The 13,767-nt window shown below is 36.8% G+C and overlaps 1 protein-coding gene across 1 annotated transcript in view; it reads left to right on the forward strand.

Moving 5' to 3' along the window:
• The window catches only part of DROSHA (drosha ribonuclease III), a 73,919-nt gene that overhangs the window by 36,132 nt on the left and 24,020 nt on the right, over nt 1–13,767 (forward strand). Inside the window, exons 16-21 of the mRNA XM_053951623.1 lie at nt 508–615; nt 4,999–5,106; nt 7,508–7,646; nt 8,323–8,383; nt 10,242–10,301; nt 12,271–12,370. Of these exons, the coding sequence (XP_053807598.1) occupies nt 508–615; nt 4,999–5,106; nt 7,508–7,646; nt 8,323–8,383; nt 10,242–10,301; nt 12,271–12,370 (576 nt within the window). The remainder of the gene's footprint in view (nt 1–507; nt 616–4,998; nt 5,107–7,507; nt 7,647–8,322; nt 8,384–10,241; nt 10,302–12,270; nt 12,371–13,767) is intronic.

Consider the following 13,767-nt stretch of genomic DNA (forward strand, 5'->3'; position numbering starts at 1 on the left):
CTCCAGAACTGGTGAGTGCTGACCCCTTTCCCAGACTGGGCAGAGTGACATAGCTGAACAGGAACTGTTGCAAAGTAGCCAAGATGACAAAGCAAAGCCTGCTTTGCTCCTCCTGAATGTTCAGAGCCGGAGTACTCACAGTGATGGACATGAATGAAGAGGTTGTTTTGTACATCTGGTAAATAAAGTGCTTTCATTATAAGGACTTTACCTTTCGTACTCATGTATCATCTTGGATGTATGAGTTGGACTGGTGTGTTTTGTCATTTGCAGTAAAAAAAAAAGTAGTCACCTCTGTTCTCTCCTTGGTCTTCCAAAATCCCCTGCCTGCACTGTATTCCAACACTTCTGCCAGTCTGTATCTGGGACTTATCACATCTGTGCTAGCCTTAGAAAGTGCTCACCAAAACTGAACCTTACATGGGTATTGTGAATGCACTGGTGTGTGCATTGCTGTGCTTTGTTGTAGCGAACTCTTCACAGGAGCTCTGTTCTCTCCCTGCTTAGGAAGCACTGCAGAAAATTCGCCAGAAGAACACAATGAGACGTGAAGTGACCGTGGAGTTGAGCAGCCAGGGATTCTGGAAAACAGGGATACGCTCTGACGTCTGCCAGGTGACTGAACCCGAGAGATGTATTTTCTTTCTTGGTAGCTGCCATTTACCTTTGCAAGGGTTTCCTCTAGGCTAAAGAACAAAATGGAAATAATATCTGTTGATCTAGAGAACTATTCTGGTGTTCTGCCCACCCCTTCTATACACACAAAAAAGGTAATTTAAAATTTTCTGCCAGGGGTTGATTAGTGCAAGGGAGAGAGGTTAGGAATGGCCAGTTTGAGGCTGGAGGTTTGCCAAATGTTGAGTCCAGTGTGGAGCTCTTAATCCATCAACTGGCTTGGTTTTAGATATTTTAATTTTATTATATTTTTCTATTTTAAAACACCCCAAGTTTTACAGTAAAGCATGAAGAAATATCTTTTTACTTGAAAGAAAGTAAAAAACTGCTAAAACCCCATCACAATTACCTTTTGAGGTGAGCCTCAGTAGAAAGGTATCTTTCAGATATTCTGTTTCATATGCATGACATCTCCAAGGAACATCTCTCTGTCAGATCCTATTCTGAAGCAGTTGACAGCAACCAACTTTGTGATATGATAAGAATAAATGCAATTTTTATTTAATTTTTTATTAGCAAAATTTGAGTAGTAGTAACAGCCAAATAATTATGCTAGAGATATACTTGCATTATTTTTTAGCTGTTGTTTTGGTGATGTTATTTAAGAGTTAAATACATGCAACTTAATATTAGTTTAACAATGTGAAGTATAAATTAGGGAGATTGCTAGGAAAGGGTATAGGTAGAAATTACATTGTAATCTTAGAAGTATGGTCAGGCCAAAGGGGGAAATTCTAGAGTGAGAGAAATGCTAGTAACTAAAATTGCTTTTCTTCCATCTGAAAAATTTCTTGTGATTCTACTGTTGCTTCTGAAGTAGAAGGAGAATAGTGGCACAATATCTCCTCACATAGCTCAGGAGCATCACAGCTCTTTCCTAATTTTTGTGTTGTGAACTGTATATATTTTTACAGCTTAAGTAAACAGTGTAAATTTCCAATTTAGGCACTTTGAAACTGTTCTGTGTTATTCATAATCGCTTTTGTGATTCATCTCCTAATGTCTTGAATATTCCTGTTTCATTTTGGTGAAGGACAGCAAAATGCCAAAGAATGATAAAAGTAAAGCTGTTTCACAGTTTTTGTGCCCATCTGCAGCTGTAACATCTAAATCAGACAGTTCTGATATGAAGGTCCTTTGATTTGATTTCTTTGAGAAGCCAAGAATAGGCAACTGTATGTAAAATGAAAGATTGCTGCTGTTGCTACATGCTTTTTCCCAGATTAAAGACGACTAAAACTAAATACGCATAAATCAGCTCTGGGGGCAGAGCTCAAGTGCAGTGATTTAAAATTACTGCTTTTAAAAGTATTGCAGTTTAGAAGATTGAAACTCTTTTAAGTCACTTGTGTTCACTTATACTTGCTCTGAGTTACATGTAGCCTTAATGACACTGGTCTTTGCTGTCTGAGAAATGAACTGCTTGAAAGGGGAGGAAAAATGGTGAGTGGAATGTTCAAAAAAAGAGTAAAATGTGTAAGTTACAGGCTCACTTGAAGTTACCAGTATATCCAGTGCAGTACTTGGCCACTGAGCTGGGCAACACTTAAATACACTGTGTGTCAGGATCTGGCCATGTTGAGAAGGCACCACCTCTGTTCCCCTTTCCACCCACACCATTGTTGCTGGTGAACCTTCAAGAGCAGTGTAGAGTGTTCAGCAACTCATGCATTCCAAAATATTTTAGCTCACCTACTTCCACTTAGTAGCTTCAGGTCAGGAGCACTTGCTGTCCTGGGGGATCAGGGCACTTGAGAGAGTCTCTGCTTTGCTGTGCTAGCTGCAGCAAGAAAAGGACATGCAAAATATTTGAAATCATACATATTTTAAAAACATCTCTTCTACAGAGATAAATACATAAAACATCAGAAACATTGAATAGCCATAGTCCAAGATGATGGATTTTGATTGAATCAATCAATCGATCAAATAGTTAGTGCCTGGAAAGCAGCATTTTGTCAATATAACTTCAAGAGTCAAATTAAAGTCTTTCTGTGTGTTCCCAGGCATCTGTCAATTCTTTTTTCACTGCACCACAGCTGATAAAAGTCTGAAACTTGGTATCTCAGTCCTCAAATGCAGGGACACATATATTGCTGTAAAGAATGTTAAACGTTGCTTGAGGAGACTCTTTCTGTCTAGTATGGTGGAATGTAGAGGCAGGGAAGCACAGTTGTCCTGTGAAACAGTTTCAGGTTTGGTTGTTTCGGTGTTTTTCAATTAATTCCTTCCATGAAGGAACACATAGGAAGTGCACCTGTACAGTTTATATGGAGATAAATGGGATGTTCTTATAAATACCCCCAAAAAATTCTAAATGAGTGGCATGGTAACAAAATAAAACTTCCTGATAACACTTCCTAATTCTACTTAGAGTGGTTTTATATTTCTCTGCCATTTGGAGATCCAGGGAGTCTTTTTCTTGCATATTAACTGGTTATTTCATCTGAGAGAAAAGGACCAGGGAAGAGTTCCTAGTCAACAGCTGGCTGTACATGAGCCAGCGTGTGCCCAAGTGGCCAAAAAAGGCCAAGGGCATCCTGGCCTGTATCAGCAATAGTGTGGCCAGCTGGAGCAAGGCAGGGATTGTCCCCTGTACTCAGTATTGGTGAGGCTGCACCTTGAATCCTGTGTCCAGTTTTGGGCTCCTCAATACAAGAAGGACATTGAGGGACCTGGAGTGTGTCCAGAGAAGGGCACTGGGGCTGGTGAAGGGTCTGGAGCCCAAGTCTGATGTGAAGTGACTGAGGGAGCTGGGGGTGTTTAGCCTGAATAAAAGGAGGTTCAAGGGAGACCAAATCACTCTCTACAACTGCTTGAAAGGAGGCTGTAGCCAAGTGGGAGATGGTGTATTCTCCCAGGCAGTGAGTGACAGGACAAAAGGAAATGGTCTCAACTTGTACCAAGGAGGTTTAAGATTGGATATTAAGAATAATTTCTTTGCAGATAAGGTGATCAAGCATTGTAACAGGTTGCCCAGGAAAGTGGTGAAGTCACCATCCCTGAAGGTATTTATAAAGGTCTGTGGGACATGGTTTAGTTGGTGGAGTTTGCAGTGTTACTTTAGCAGTTGGACTCAATCATCTTAAGGGTCTTTTCCAATCTAAATGATTCTGTGAATACCTTCCAGCCCTGTGTTCAGTTCTCAGGAATTTCATGGTCTTTTACTTAAACAGAAAGTCTTGCCATTAGTTAGTCTTAATTTTTGATCTTGTAACATTCACCGGTTTGTATTTTCTGCTGTTCTGTCGTTAGCGACCTGCAGAAATCTGTAACAGCATTTATTCTGTAAATTATATGTCATCTATTTCATGTGCTTCTTCTTCTTGCTTCTCTCTATGCTATACACTCATTTCCTCTAATCATACACAATCCTTTTTCTGAATTAATTGTGACAGCCCTCAGATTTTAATGCCCTTAAAACATGCCTTTATTTTGCATATATTAATGTCATGTCAGTAATAGGAACAATTAGAAAAAGCTAGTTCACAAATGCCCATATGCATAAAAGTCTTAAAATTCTGCATTTCTCCTGTTTCTCTCTTCATTCTTATGCAAGAATTGTGATGTTGATATCATACGTGCTATACTACTCTACAGATAAACTATACTAATTGCTTATTTCAACCCAGATGCTTCTGAAGTCAATATTAGTGGAGAATTCCTTTGAAACACTGAGAGAGGGGGACTGCCATTGTTACAAAATAGTTGTTGTTTTTTTCAATTTTATTGACATTTTCCCCAACAGAAAAACACTGTCTGTGTCTTAGACAAACAGCAACCTTTCTGATACTTTTAGCACATTAAATGTGCCAGACTACAGCATTTCAAAAATCCCATAATTCTTCCTCAAAAGGTAGTGAAGCAAGGTACAACTGTGCTTGAAAATTGAGTAACTACTGTTGTTTGGTGAAAGCTGGCTAAAGTGGTGTAAAGTGTTTCTTCCTTAATGTATTGAGGCAGAGGAGAAGTGGTGTTTCTTCATTTTTGAAGCAGGGTGTTAAATGAAAAGGTACAAACATATAGCATTGTATTCAGTCATAGCTTCTTGAAATTTGCTGTTACTTAAGTTGCTTAAGTTGAAGACTGGGTTTATGTATTTATTCCTTTAGTCTGGGCAGGGCTGTGGAGATAAAAACATATGATTAATTAAGTTCTTTGATAAGTGAAGGATGGGAAACTGATATTTTTTTTCCTCATTTAAACCAAAACAGTAAACTAGATGTTGTAACAATTGGGAAGTGTTTGTATTTTTAGCTCAGTCAACTGAATTCTCAGTACACTAAAGTTGAATGATTTTGCTTATTGCATTTGTTTTTTCAGCATGCAATGATGCTTCCTGTCCTCACCCACCATGTCCGTTACCATCAGTGTCTGATGCACTTGGACAAATTGATAGGCTACACTTTTAGAGATAGGTGCTTACTGCAGGTAAGATATGAAAAGAAAACCTCAACATCTTGCTAGTTTCTCTCCATGATATTACTGAGTTCATCCATAGTGCTGAAATGCACAGCATTGCCACAGCTTGGATGGACAGTACTTGTACTGCAGATCTTTCGGAAGTTTCAGTTTTCCCAAGAGACTTCTAAATAGAGATATCTATTGTTCACATAGATATTACACCTACCTTTGCATGGTAGATCTGGATTTGCTTGTAATGTGTAGCAAGACAAAAATGCAGTTACTGAAAAGACTGTCAAGTACTCATTTCTGGGTAAGTTTCTTTTTTCAGGTATTTATAGAGAATACAGTGTTGTTCTGTGTATGAGTGAATGTAAGTGCCCTGCTTCTTGTTTTTATAGCCAGTTGTTCCAAAAGAGAATAGTTAAAACATTGCCTTTTTTTTGCATTTGTAGCTAGTGAATAGAAATTTGCAAACTTCTGTTTAGCTCTTAATTTCTGCAAGCACATGATGAATTTTTTTTTATTAACAAGCCAAGAGCAGGAGCTGGAGAGGAGAAGTTCTTACTTGTTTTAGATGCATCCATGTCACATGGATCATCAGCCTCAGAGGTAATCAGTTCCAAATATGCACTAACATTAAAGGTTATGTTAGTGCATATTTGGAACTGATTACCTCTGAGACTGATTCCTTACATGGTGGCCCCTTTCCTCTTAGACTTTTTCTGAATTTACTGAAGGAAAATGGGGACTTCTGTTCAGAACTTCCTTCTAAAGTAAGTGTCATCTCTCCAATGACTGAACTAAATTCAAAACATAGCAATTTTTGTGTTTCTTTACAGATTTTACTCCCAAATTATTTTAAGGAAATGTCTTTTCTCACAGCTTTTCTGGTTTCTAGGATTTGTTTTCCAGGCCTTTTCCTACTGTAAGTTACATTAAACATTGAGCATTTTCTAGGATTTAGTTGTTGGCAGGTTGTCTTTGTTTTAATGTCAAAGATAAAAATGCAGTGATGGAAACTTTCAAAATGTTGAGGCCAAACACACAAACCAACAAGTAAATTCTAATCAAAAAGAGATGAGAGCATAAAAATCAAGTCATGTTTGGTTATAATAAACGTGCTTTTTAATGCTACACTCATATATTTAAAACCTAAAAGCAATTTTCCATAACAGGAAGATCTTTTTAAAAATGTATATATCGTATCAGTAGTCTGCTTGAGCATAGGCAATGTTAGATGTATAATTCTATATTGATTGTTACCAATTTTATCATGGTATATTCTTTTTAAAGTACAAGCAGGTTAAAAAAAGATTACACTGAATTATCTATTCAGAAAAGCTGTAATGTGTCATGTAGTCCAGATGGAGCAGAATTTGAGAATGTGCAATTACAACAAACTGAGTAATACTATCAAGGAATTAAAAAGGACTTGGAGAAAGTTCTTATTGTTGATCAAATATAATTTTCCTCTTTAAGTTTTATGCTTAGAAAGCAACAGACAGTGTTTGGGTGAATTACTGAATGTCTTTGCTCACAGTCTGCAGCACCAGTCCTGCATGTGGGTCAGAAGTAACTTTCTGTAGCTTGCATTTTCCAGTGTTTCCTCCTTTTTATACACAAGGTTTGTGTGCATATACTTTTATACAAGCACAATATTTTGGTCTGTGTATGTGTAAAGAAGGAGAAATGCTATGAGTTTGCAGGATGGAGTTCTGAAAAACAAGCTGTAGTTCTATTTACTGCTGCCATTTCTGCAGTGTTGGTGTCAGCAGCAAAGTAAACTTATGGTAATCCTTGGTGGTACAAAGGTAAAACAGAGGACCAATTCTGTCATTCCTCTTCCATTTCAAGAATGAGTCCATTATAGTCATGAGGGAAAGAGTTCTTCTGTGATTAACTCTGCCAAGAATAATGTACTTCTTGTTGTTTCATTTTTTGAGCTAGGAGAGTTTTATAGATACTTAAGTAATGTAAATATGGATGGTTGGGAAGCTCTTTTAATTGCATATTTTTTAATATGAATATTTATAGTTCAGTGTTAGAGTGAATATATTTTTAAATAAGCAAATGTATTGAAATCAGGTCAGCAAAGCTGGTAAGCAAAAGTCTTAAGGCAAATTGACAGTTCATGCTTTTTCTCTTGTAATTTTTCTCTTTCTAATTTTTCTTTAAAGTAAAAAATGATGAAAGTTAATTAGTTAAATTGATGATTGAGCATAAATGTTGCTTCTTTCTGACATCTGAAATAGCTCACCCTACATTTAAATTGCTGGAACCAAGTTTCTGATTGACTGCATCACTTCGTAACCTTTCTTCAAATTGAAAAATAACTATTACTAGCTACCAGTCTAAGATAATGTTTTTCTTTCATTTTCAAAAAGACATTTAACCCTTTTTTTTTCCTGTATGTGTTACACTATAGCTTGCCATGACTCACCCAAGCCATCATTTAAATTTTGGGATGAATCCAGATCACGCCAGAAATTCCTTATCCAACTGTGGAATTCGACAGCCCAAGTATGGAGATAGAAAAGTTCACCATATACACATGAGAAAAAAAGGTATGCTATTTACACCACTACCATTCTTCTCTTACCACACAGTTAATCAATAAGAGCACCCTTTCTTCCATTATCATTTCCTTGGCCATTGTTCTTTTGAGAGATGCCTTCAGTAGAGAATTTCAATGATTATATGCAGACACCAGTGAGGTCTTTCTAAAAGACTGGATTTTGCAAAATAATCAATAAGTAAAGAGCTGAGAACAAGGAAGGGTAATAAATGGGAGGATGTCTTTGCTTAGATTTTTGGCAAGTACTGTTTTCTTAATTTGCTGCTCAACATGGTGAATGATCTGGAATATATTTGTAAATGTGTCTTACTAATGTGAACGTGTAGTCTGTCTGCTGCAAAATATTCCTCAGCCCTATAAAGTAAATTCAGTGATAATGAAGTAAATTGTTTGTTGCTTATGTAATGTTTAGAATGTCCTTTTCATGCAAAGGTGGTATTTATCTGGCTCCCTGAATGCAAAAATTCAATACTATTGTAATGGGACTGTGGGCAGTTAGGCAGAGAGCATTGGTAAGGATTATATTTTATGTAGTGAGCCCTGTAAATAACAGGATAATCTTGTGTACAGCAATTACAAAGTAACATTTTAAGTAATTGTTTTCTACATTTATTCAAAGTGAATTAGTGGCTGTTTACTTAATAGTACATTGTTTATGTTTTTAGGGATAAACACCCTGATAAATATTATGTCCCGTTTGGGACAGGATGATCCAGCTCCTTCCAGGTAATAAAAATAGTTGTTTGCAAGTAGGGAAGCTGCTGCAGAGGGAGATATTTAATAGAAACAACCAACTTACTGTCAGCAACAGTTTTGGCAAATAGTTGAAGTGAAAAGTCATTTTGAATTGACTTCTATATTATGAAGTTGTGTTGAACTTCCATTAGCAGTGACATAGTAAATGTTTGGTCATGCCTGCAGAAAACATCTGAGGAAGGTTTTAACAGATAACTCTATCATTTTTGTTGATCCTTGAAATGAGGAGGACTAAAAGGCTACATTTTTGTTTTTTGTAGAATAAAAAATAAGATTTGTTGTTGTTGTTATCAGTGCTATAAATTGGATTCTTCATCCAATTTTATTGTTTTCTCACAGTAGCACCTTCCTGGCATGGCACCTTGTTAACAGAAGTGTGGTGCTGAACATGGGCTTTGCTGATTTACTGTTCCAATTTAAAGACAGGTGCAAAACCCATTAATGTTTTAATGCAATAATCCGTAAATGACCACTAAGAATTCTGTGCGTATAAATATATTTTAAGATGTGGTTTACAGCCACAGGCACCATATTGAGCTGAAATTGAATACACAAAGCTCACAAAGCTAATGCAAGAAACAGTTGCATGTGAAATCTCTTAAATGCATGAACTAGATGGCAGTGTGTATTTTAGCTAGTGCTGTAGCTGGACCATTCAAGAGCCATCATTTTGAAAGAAGCTTGGGAGTAGGAGAAATTTAATTCTGCATAAATTATTGTTGCTCTGTTCCCTCAATGCTGTTTCAGCTAGACCATGCCCTTTTCCCTTCAAGCTTGTTTGAGTCCTCTAAAGATAACATAAGGCTAAATTACATTAATTCTTATGAAATAACACAAAAATGTAAAGTCCAATTTCTGAGAGAGGTGTGTATTCAGTTATGTTGCTACACAGAGTTGCTCACACATTACTGTTTTTTACAGCAGAGGTACTTGAATTCCTTCAGCCCATAACAATGGCCTGCTATTTCAGAAATTTCACTAATTCTGTAATTGTTGGGGGAGTGAAAATTACAATAAAAGCTGCCAAACACTTGACAAGGCTCTTCTGGATTAAAAAAAAAAAGTCTTGTGGCAATGGCCTTGATTCTGTTACAATCATGTGTGAAATCAAAAATGGTTCTGCTTACTTGCTTTGTCTAGAGCAGAAATTTGTATGTATTGAATATAAGCAGGCAGACAGCTTGAAGGAAATGAAAGTTCTTGCAAAACAAAGGTAAATCAGGAGCGGTGATAAAAGAAAACAGAGGAAATAAAAGATTCTAATAACTTAATGGCATCTTTGGATGCATCTCCTGGTACAGCCATTTTTTCTTTTGAGCTCAGTGGAAGTTACAGAAAACAAGGCCTTTAAAGGTTCTATGAAACATCCAAGTTCCTATTCCCTCTGCCATAGCAACGATCTGCTGCAGGGTCATCCTGCCCTGCAGTTGTTGATTTTAATTAGGTAGGGCTCCCTAGTGTCATGCACAAGGCTTGGAACAGGCTGTTTGTTTCAGTCATCTGGTGCCCTCTGATGGACAGAGAAACCTGACATCAGTGCCAGGCAGCACTCCTGTTTCCTTTTCCTATTTTATGAAGCTCTGACAATAGCTCAGAACAGAATATACGGAAATTTTGAAGGTGGTGGTGTCAGTCCTGAGTTTCATGATTCACATAGTTATTACTGTTTTGGAAAGGATTATAAACCAGAGAGGGTGTGGGAGGCTGCAAAAATTAGTATTGTGACTGATTAGCAATCAACTCTGATTTTTTTCTGTTTTAATTGTGTTGTGTAAATAACCAGTATGTGTTACTTAGGTTATGGTGAATTTTAAAATGCCTTTTTCAGGATTAACCACAATGAGCGTTTAGAATTTCTGGGAGATGCTGTGGTGGAGTTCTTAACAAGGTAAATGGGGAATTCTTCAACAGTTCTCACCTTTGTATGTTATTATTATAGTGTTGTGTTTATTGAACTTTCCAGTGTCTACTTTCACTGTGTATATTTGCAGTCCTGCCTGATATTTAGATCTGCACACCTGAAGACAACTCTCTTGATAATTCTTCCAGTGGTCATGATAAAGCAAGAAAGATTACAAAATAAAAAGTTAGAGTTTCTGTTTCATGGCGTGCAATTTTAAATTGATTTGGGTTAGAGATTATTCAGCTATAGACAAGTTGAACTTTATACCCTTTTTTTAAAGGAAAGATATTTTTCCTAGCATGCTATTTTGTTTCCATGGGTTCTTTTTGTCTAGTTGCGAGGGAGAAGCATTTATGGGTAATGTTGAATGTGTTGCAGTTCTTGTATTTCCAGTAATTAGGGCTGTAGCTTCCATAACAACTTAAATAGTTAAGCACAAATGCAATCTATTCAAAAGTAATGAAAAAAACCCATGGTTCATCAGAAATTGCTCCAGTTCTGGTCTGAGTCTTCTGAAATCAGTGAACAATACTGACATATTATTAGTTACCTCCATTGTTCTACCTTACCTTACTAGAGGCAAACAGGTTGCATACTATAAAGATTATACTCTATTTTCACCTGCTTTGTTCTACTGTTTTTGATAGAGGTGTAGTCTTGTTTACTGCTAATTTACTCTTTAAGCCAGTTTGTTATATGAACAACAAAACTGCCTTTATATCTCTGTTCTCTACTAGCCATTAGCTACATGATATTAAAAACTATTAACCTGTAAAGGTCTCCATTGCCCTTAAAACTCATGGCCTTTTCTCTCATACAACAGTACAGGCTGGAAGATGGACGACTTGCTGATTAAAATGTCTTGCATTTTTCATTGTCATTGTTCATCAACCATCAGTTCACTTTCTGAGCTAGATTTTTTCTCGATTCAGGAAAAAATGAGCTCCATTTTTGTTCAATAGAGCATGTAAGCACCTATTTAAGTCTGATTTTTTTTTCTACCTCTCTCAACTTCAGATGTCTGCTGTTGTGAATTATGATGCTTGATTGGATTGCTTCTAAGTTTTATAGCAGTTTTTGTCCTTAAATAATCTTGCATCTTGCATTTTTATCCTTGTGTACTGGCTTAAAAAAATATTTTAATAATTAGTACCACACGGTGCCTTAATTGGGGAATGTTGAAAACCCTCTATGTGTTAACTTTTTTTGACATGCATTAGATAGTCATAGATGAAAGTATCCAAAATCAGTTATTCATTACTCAGATCTTGATGGGATCAGTGAATTACTTGTTTTGTTTTGTTTCTGTTTTATGAAGTACCTTGCTAGCATGATGACAAATACTATTAAAGGTTGTTAAAAGCTTGTGACTTTTACTTCTTTTTTTTTTTTTTTTTTTTTTTTTTTTTTTTTTTTTGCTTGTTTTTGGAATAATGACTTCACACATTTGATAAATCCAGGCTGTTGAGTTCCGTTCTTTGTTTCCATTAGAATCTGTTAAAATACTTTAAGAAACATGTATAAACAGATAGATACCCTGTTGGCAGCAGCATCACCTGAAAGCACTGCGTACCCACAGCATGGCGTTTCTCAAGGCTGAGGCTTCCCTTGTGCTTTATTCCTCAGCATCCTCTAGGTGTCAGCTGTGCTGAACCCTCTGCTGCTAGACAGAAACCTGAGATGAGGGAACTGGAGGCTGGGGCAGGGATTTAGACATTACGTGCTGCCCAGCAGAGAAGCAGCACTCTTCCTGCTGTGCTGCCATTGCTATCTGGTCAGATTGGGCGTTGTTTGAATGTTTGTATCTTTACCTTACTTCAAGCTGAGTTCCATTTTGGGAAGGGACCCATATTACCCACTAGGGTCTGAGGGAAGGGCACAGTTCTCTACAGGTGTATGTGGTTCATCTTTAATCAAATGCTAACAAAATCTGGTTTGCTTTTTGTTTTGCCAGTGTCCACTTATACTACCTGTTTCCCACTCTGGAGGAAGGAGGATTAGCTACATACCGCACTGCCATCGTACAGAACCAGCACCTGGCCATGCTGGCTAAGGTACAGCTCTCTGTGTCTCTGTGTTTGACATCCATGGGTAGAATACTATGAGTGCCTAGACTGCTTCTTGAGGGAGCTGCCTGCTTTGAACATCACTTTGTTTGTTGTGTTTTGTGTACAAGATTGGGGATGCGGGAACCCTTTTCAGTTTGAAAGTAGATTTTAAAGAAAAAGGAAAACTTTGTGTTTTCTCCAAAGCATGCTTTTGGGAAAAGTGATTTTTGCAGGCGTAAAGATAAGTTTTTAGCCTTTGTTGAAGGTGTGCCTATAATTGCCTTTAATTTTCACAAGTAATGAAGTTGACAGTAGAACTTCAGTGAAGAAAAAGAATCAAACTTATAAACATATTGCTTATAAGAGAACTTTCTGATAGAATATGTAGGGAGAACATGGCAACAAGAGGTAGAAAATATGGTGGGGGGGAAATGTCATCTGCTCCATAACCTATGCAGTCATTTTCAGGTCCACTGTAGACTGTCAGAGTAATTAGCAGTATATTAAACAGGGTTTTGGAGAAGAGTTGTGTTATCTCCTGGGAAAAATTAAGATGCCTTAGAATTTTATTTGATTTAGTTCTGTGAACGATGGAGCTTTTTATATTTCTATATATGATATTGGTGCGTGGTATTATGATACAGAAAGTTGATTCAGTCTTTTCATAAATAGGTAGGTATTCCCTTATTCATTCTTGATTTTGTTAGCTTTTTTTTTAAGAAACAGTCTGAGACTTACTGATACAATTGATTATGCCACACATGTGCACACACTGTCTGCTGTGTACTGCTGATGGTTTTTAAGTTGCACTTTTAAGCTTTCCTCTCTGTAATCACACAGTGCCCCAGACAAGCTTATCCGATCTTTGGATTTTGGCAAAAACTTCAGGATTTTTAACATATCATCTTTTTGCTCAGCTGTCAGGAGAGGCATAGGGTAGGCAGTGGACACAATAATTTTCTTCCACGTCTTTCTTTATTAATTTAGATAAGCATGAATTGATTGAAACATTTCATATCAGGGCCTTGTTTACAAATATGGTATTGCCTGACATTTGAATTAATGATACTATTTTTAAACCTACATCAAGAAAGCTCATATACTCTTCAAGTCTGTTCACAGCCTTTATCATTGTACAAGGACAACTTTTGAAAATTTTTATTGCAATATTTTAAAATCTGTAGATGCAGCTGTAAATATTAGATATCTGTATAGTCCCAATTTTCCTTTCATGTGTCTTACAAGATGTTCCTGGTTTCATCCCCTGCAGTGTTGTGTTGCATTCAGTTCACTTAATATAATTCTTAGCCTCTCAATGTCTCTTGAACTTGTGGAATGCTGTTCATAACTAAGAAGCAAATGATGAGTATAAGAAGTTGAAATTTTATATAAAACAATTAATA

This window comes from Vidua chalybeata, chromosome 1 (genome assembly GCF_026979565.1).
Source record: "Vidua chalybeata isolate OUT-0048 chromosome 1, bVidCha1 merged haplotype, whole genome shotgun sequence".
Taxonomy (NCBI): Eukaryota; Metazoa; Chordata; class Aves; order Passeriformes; family Viduidae; genus Vidua; species Vidua chalybeata.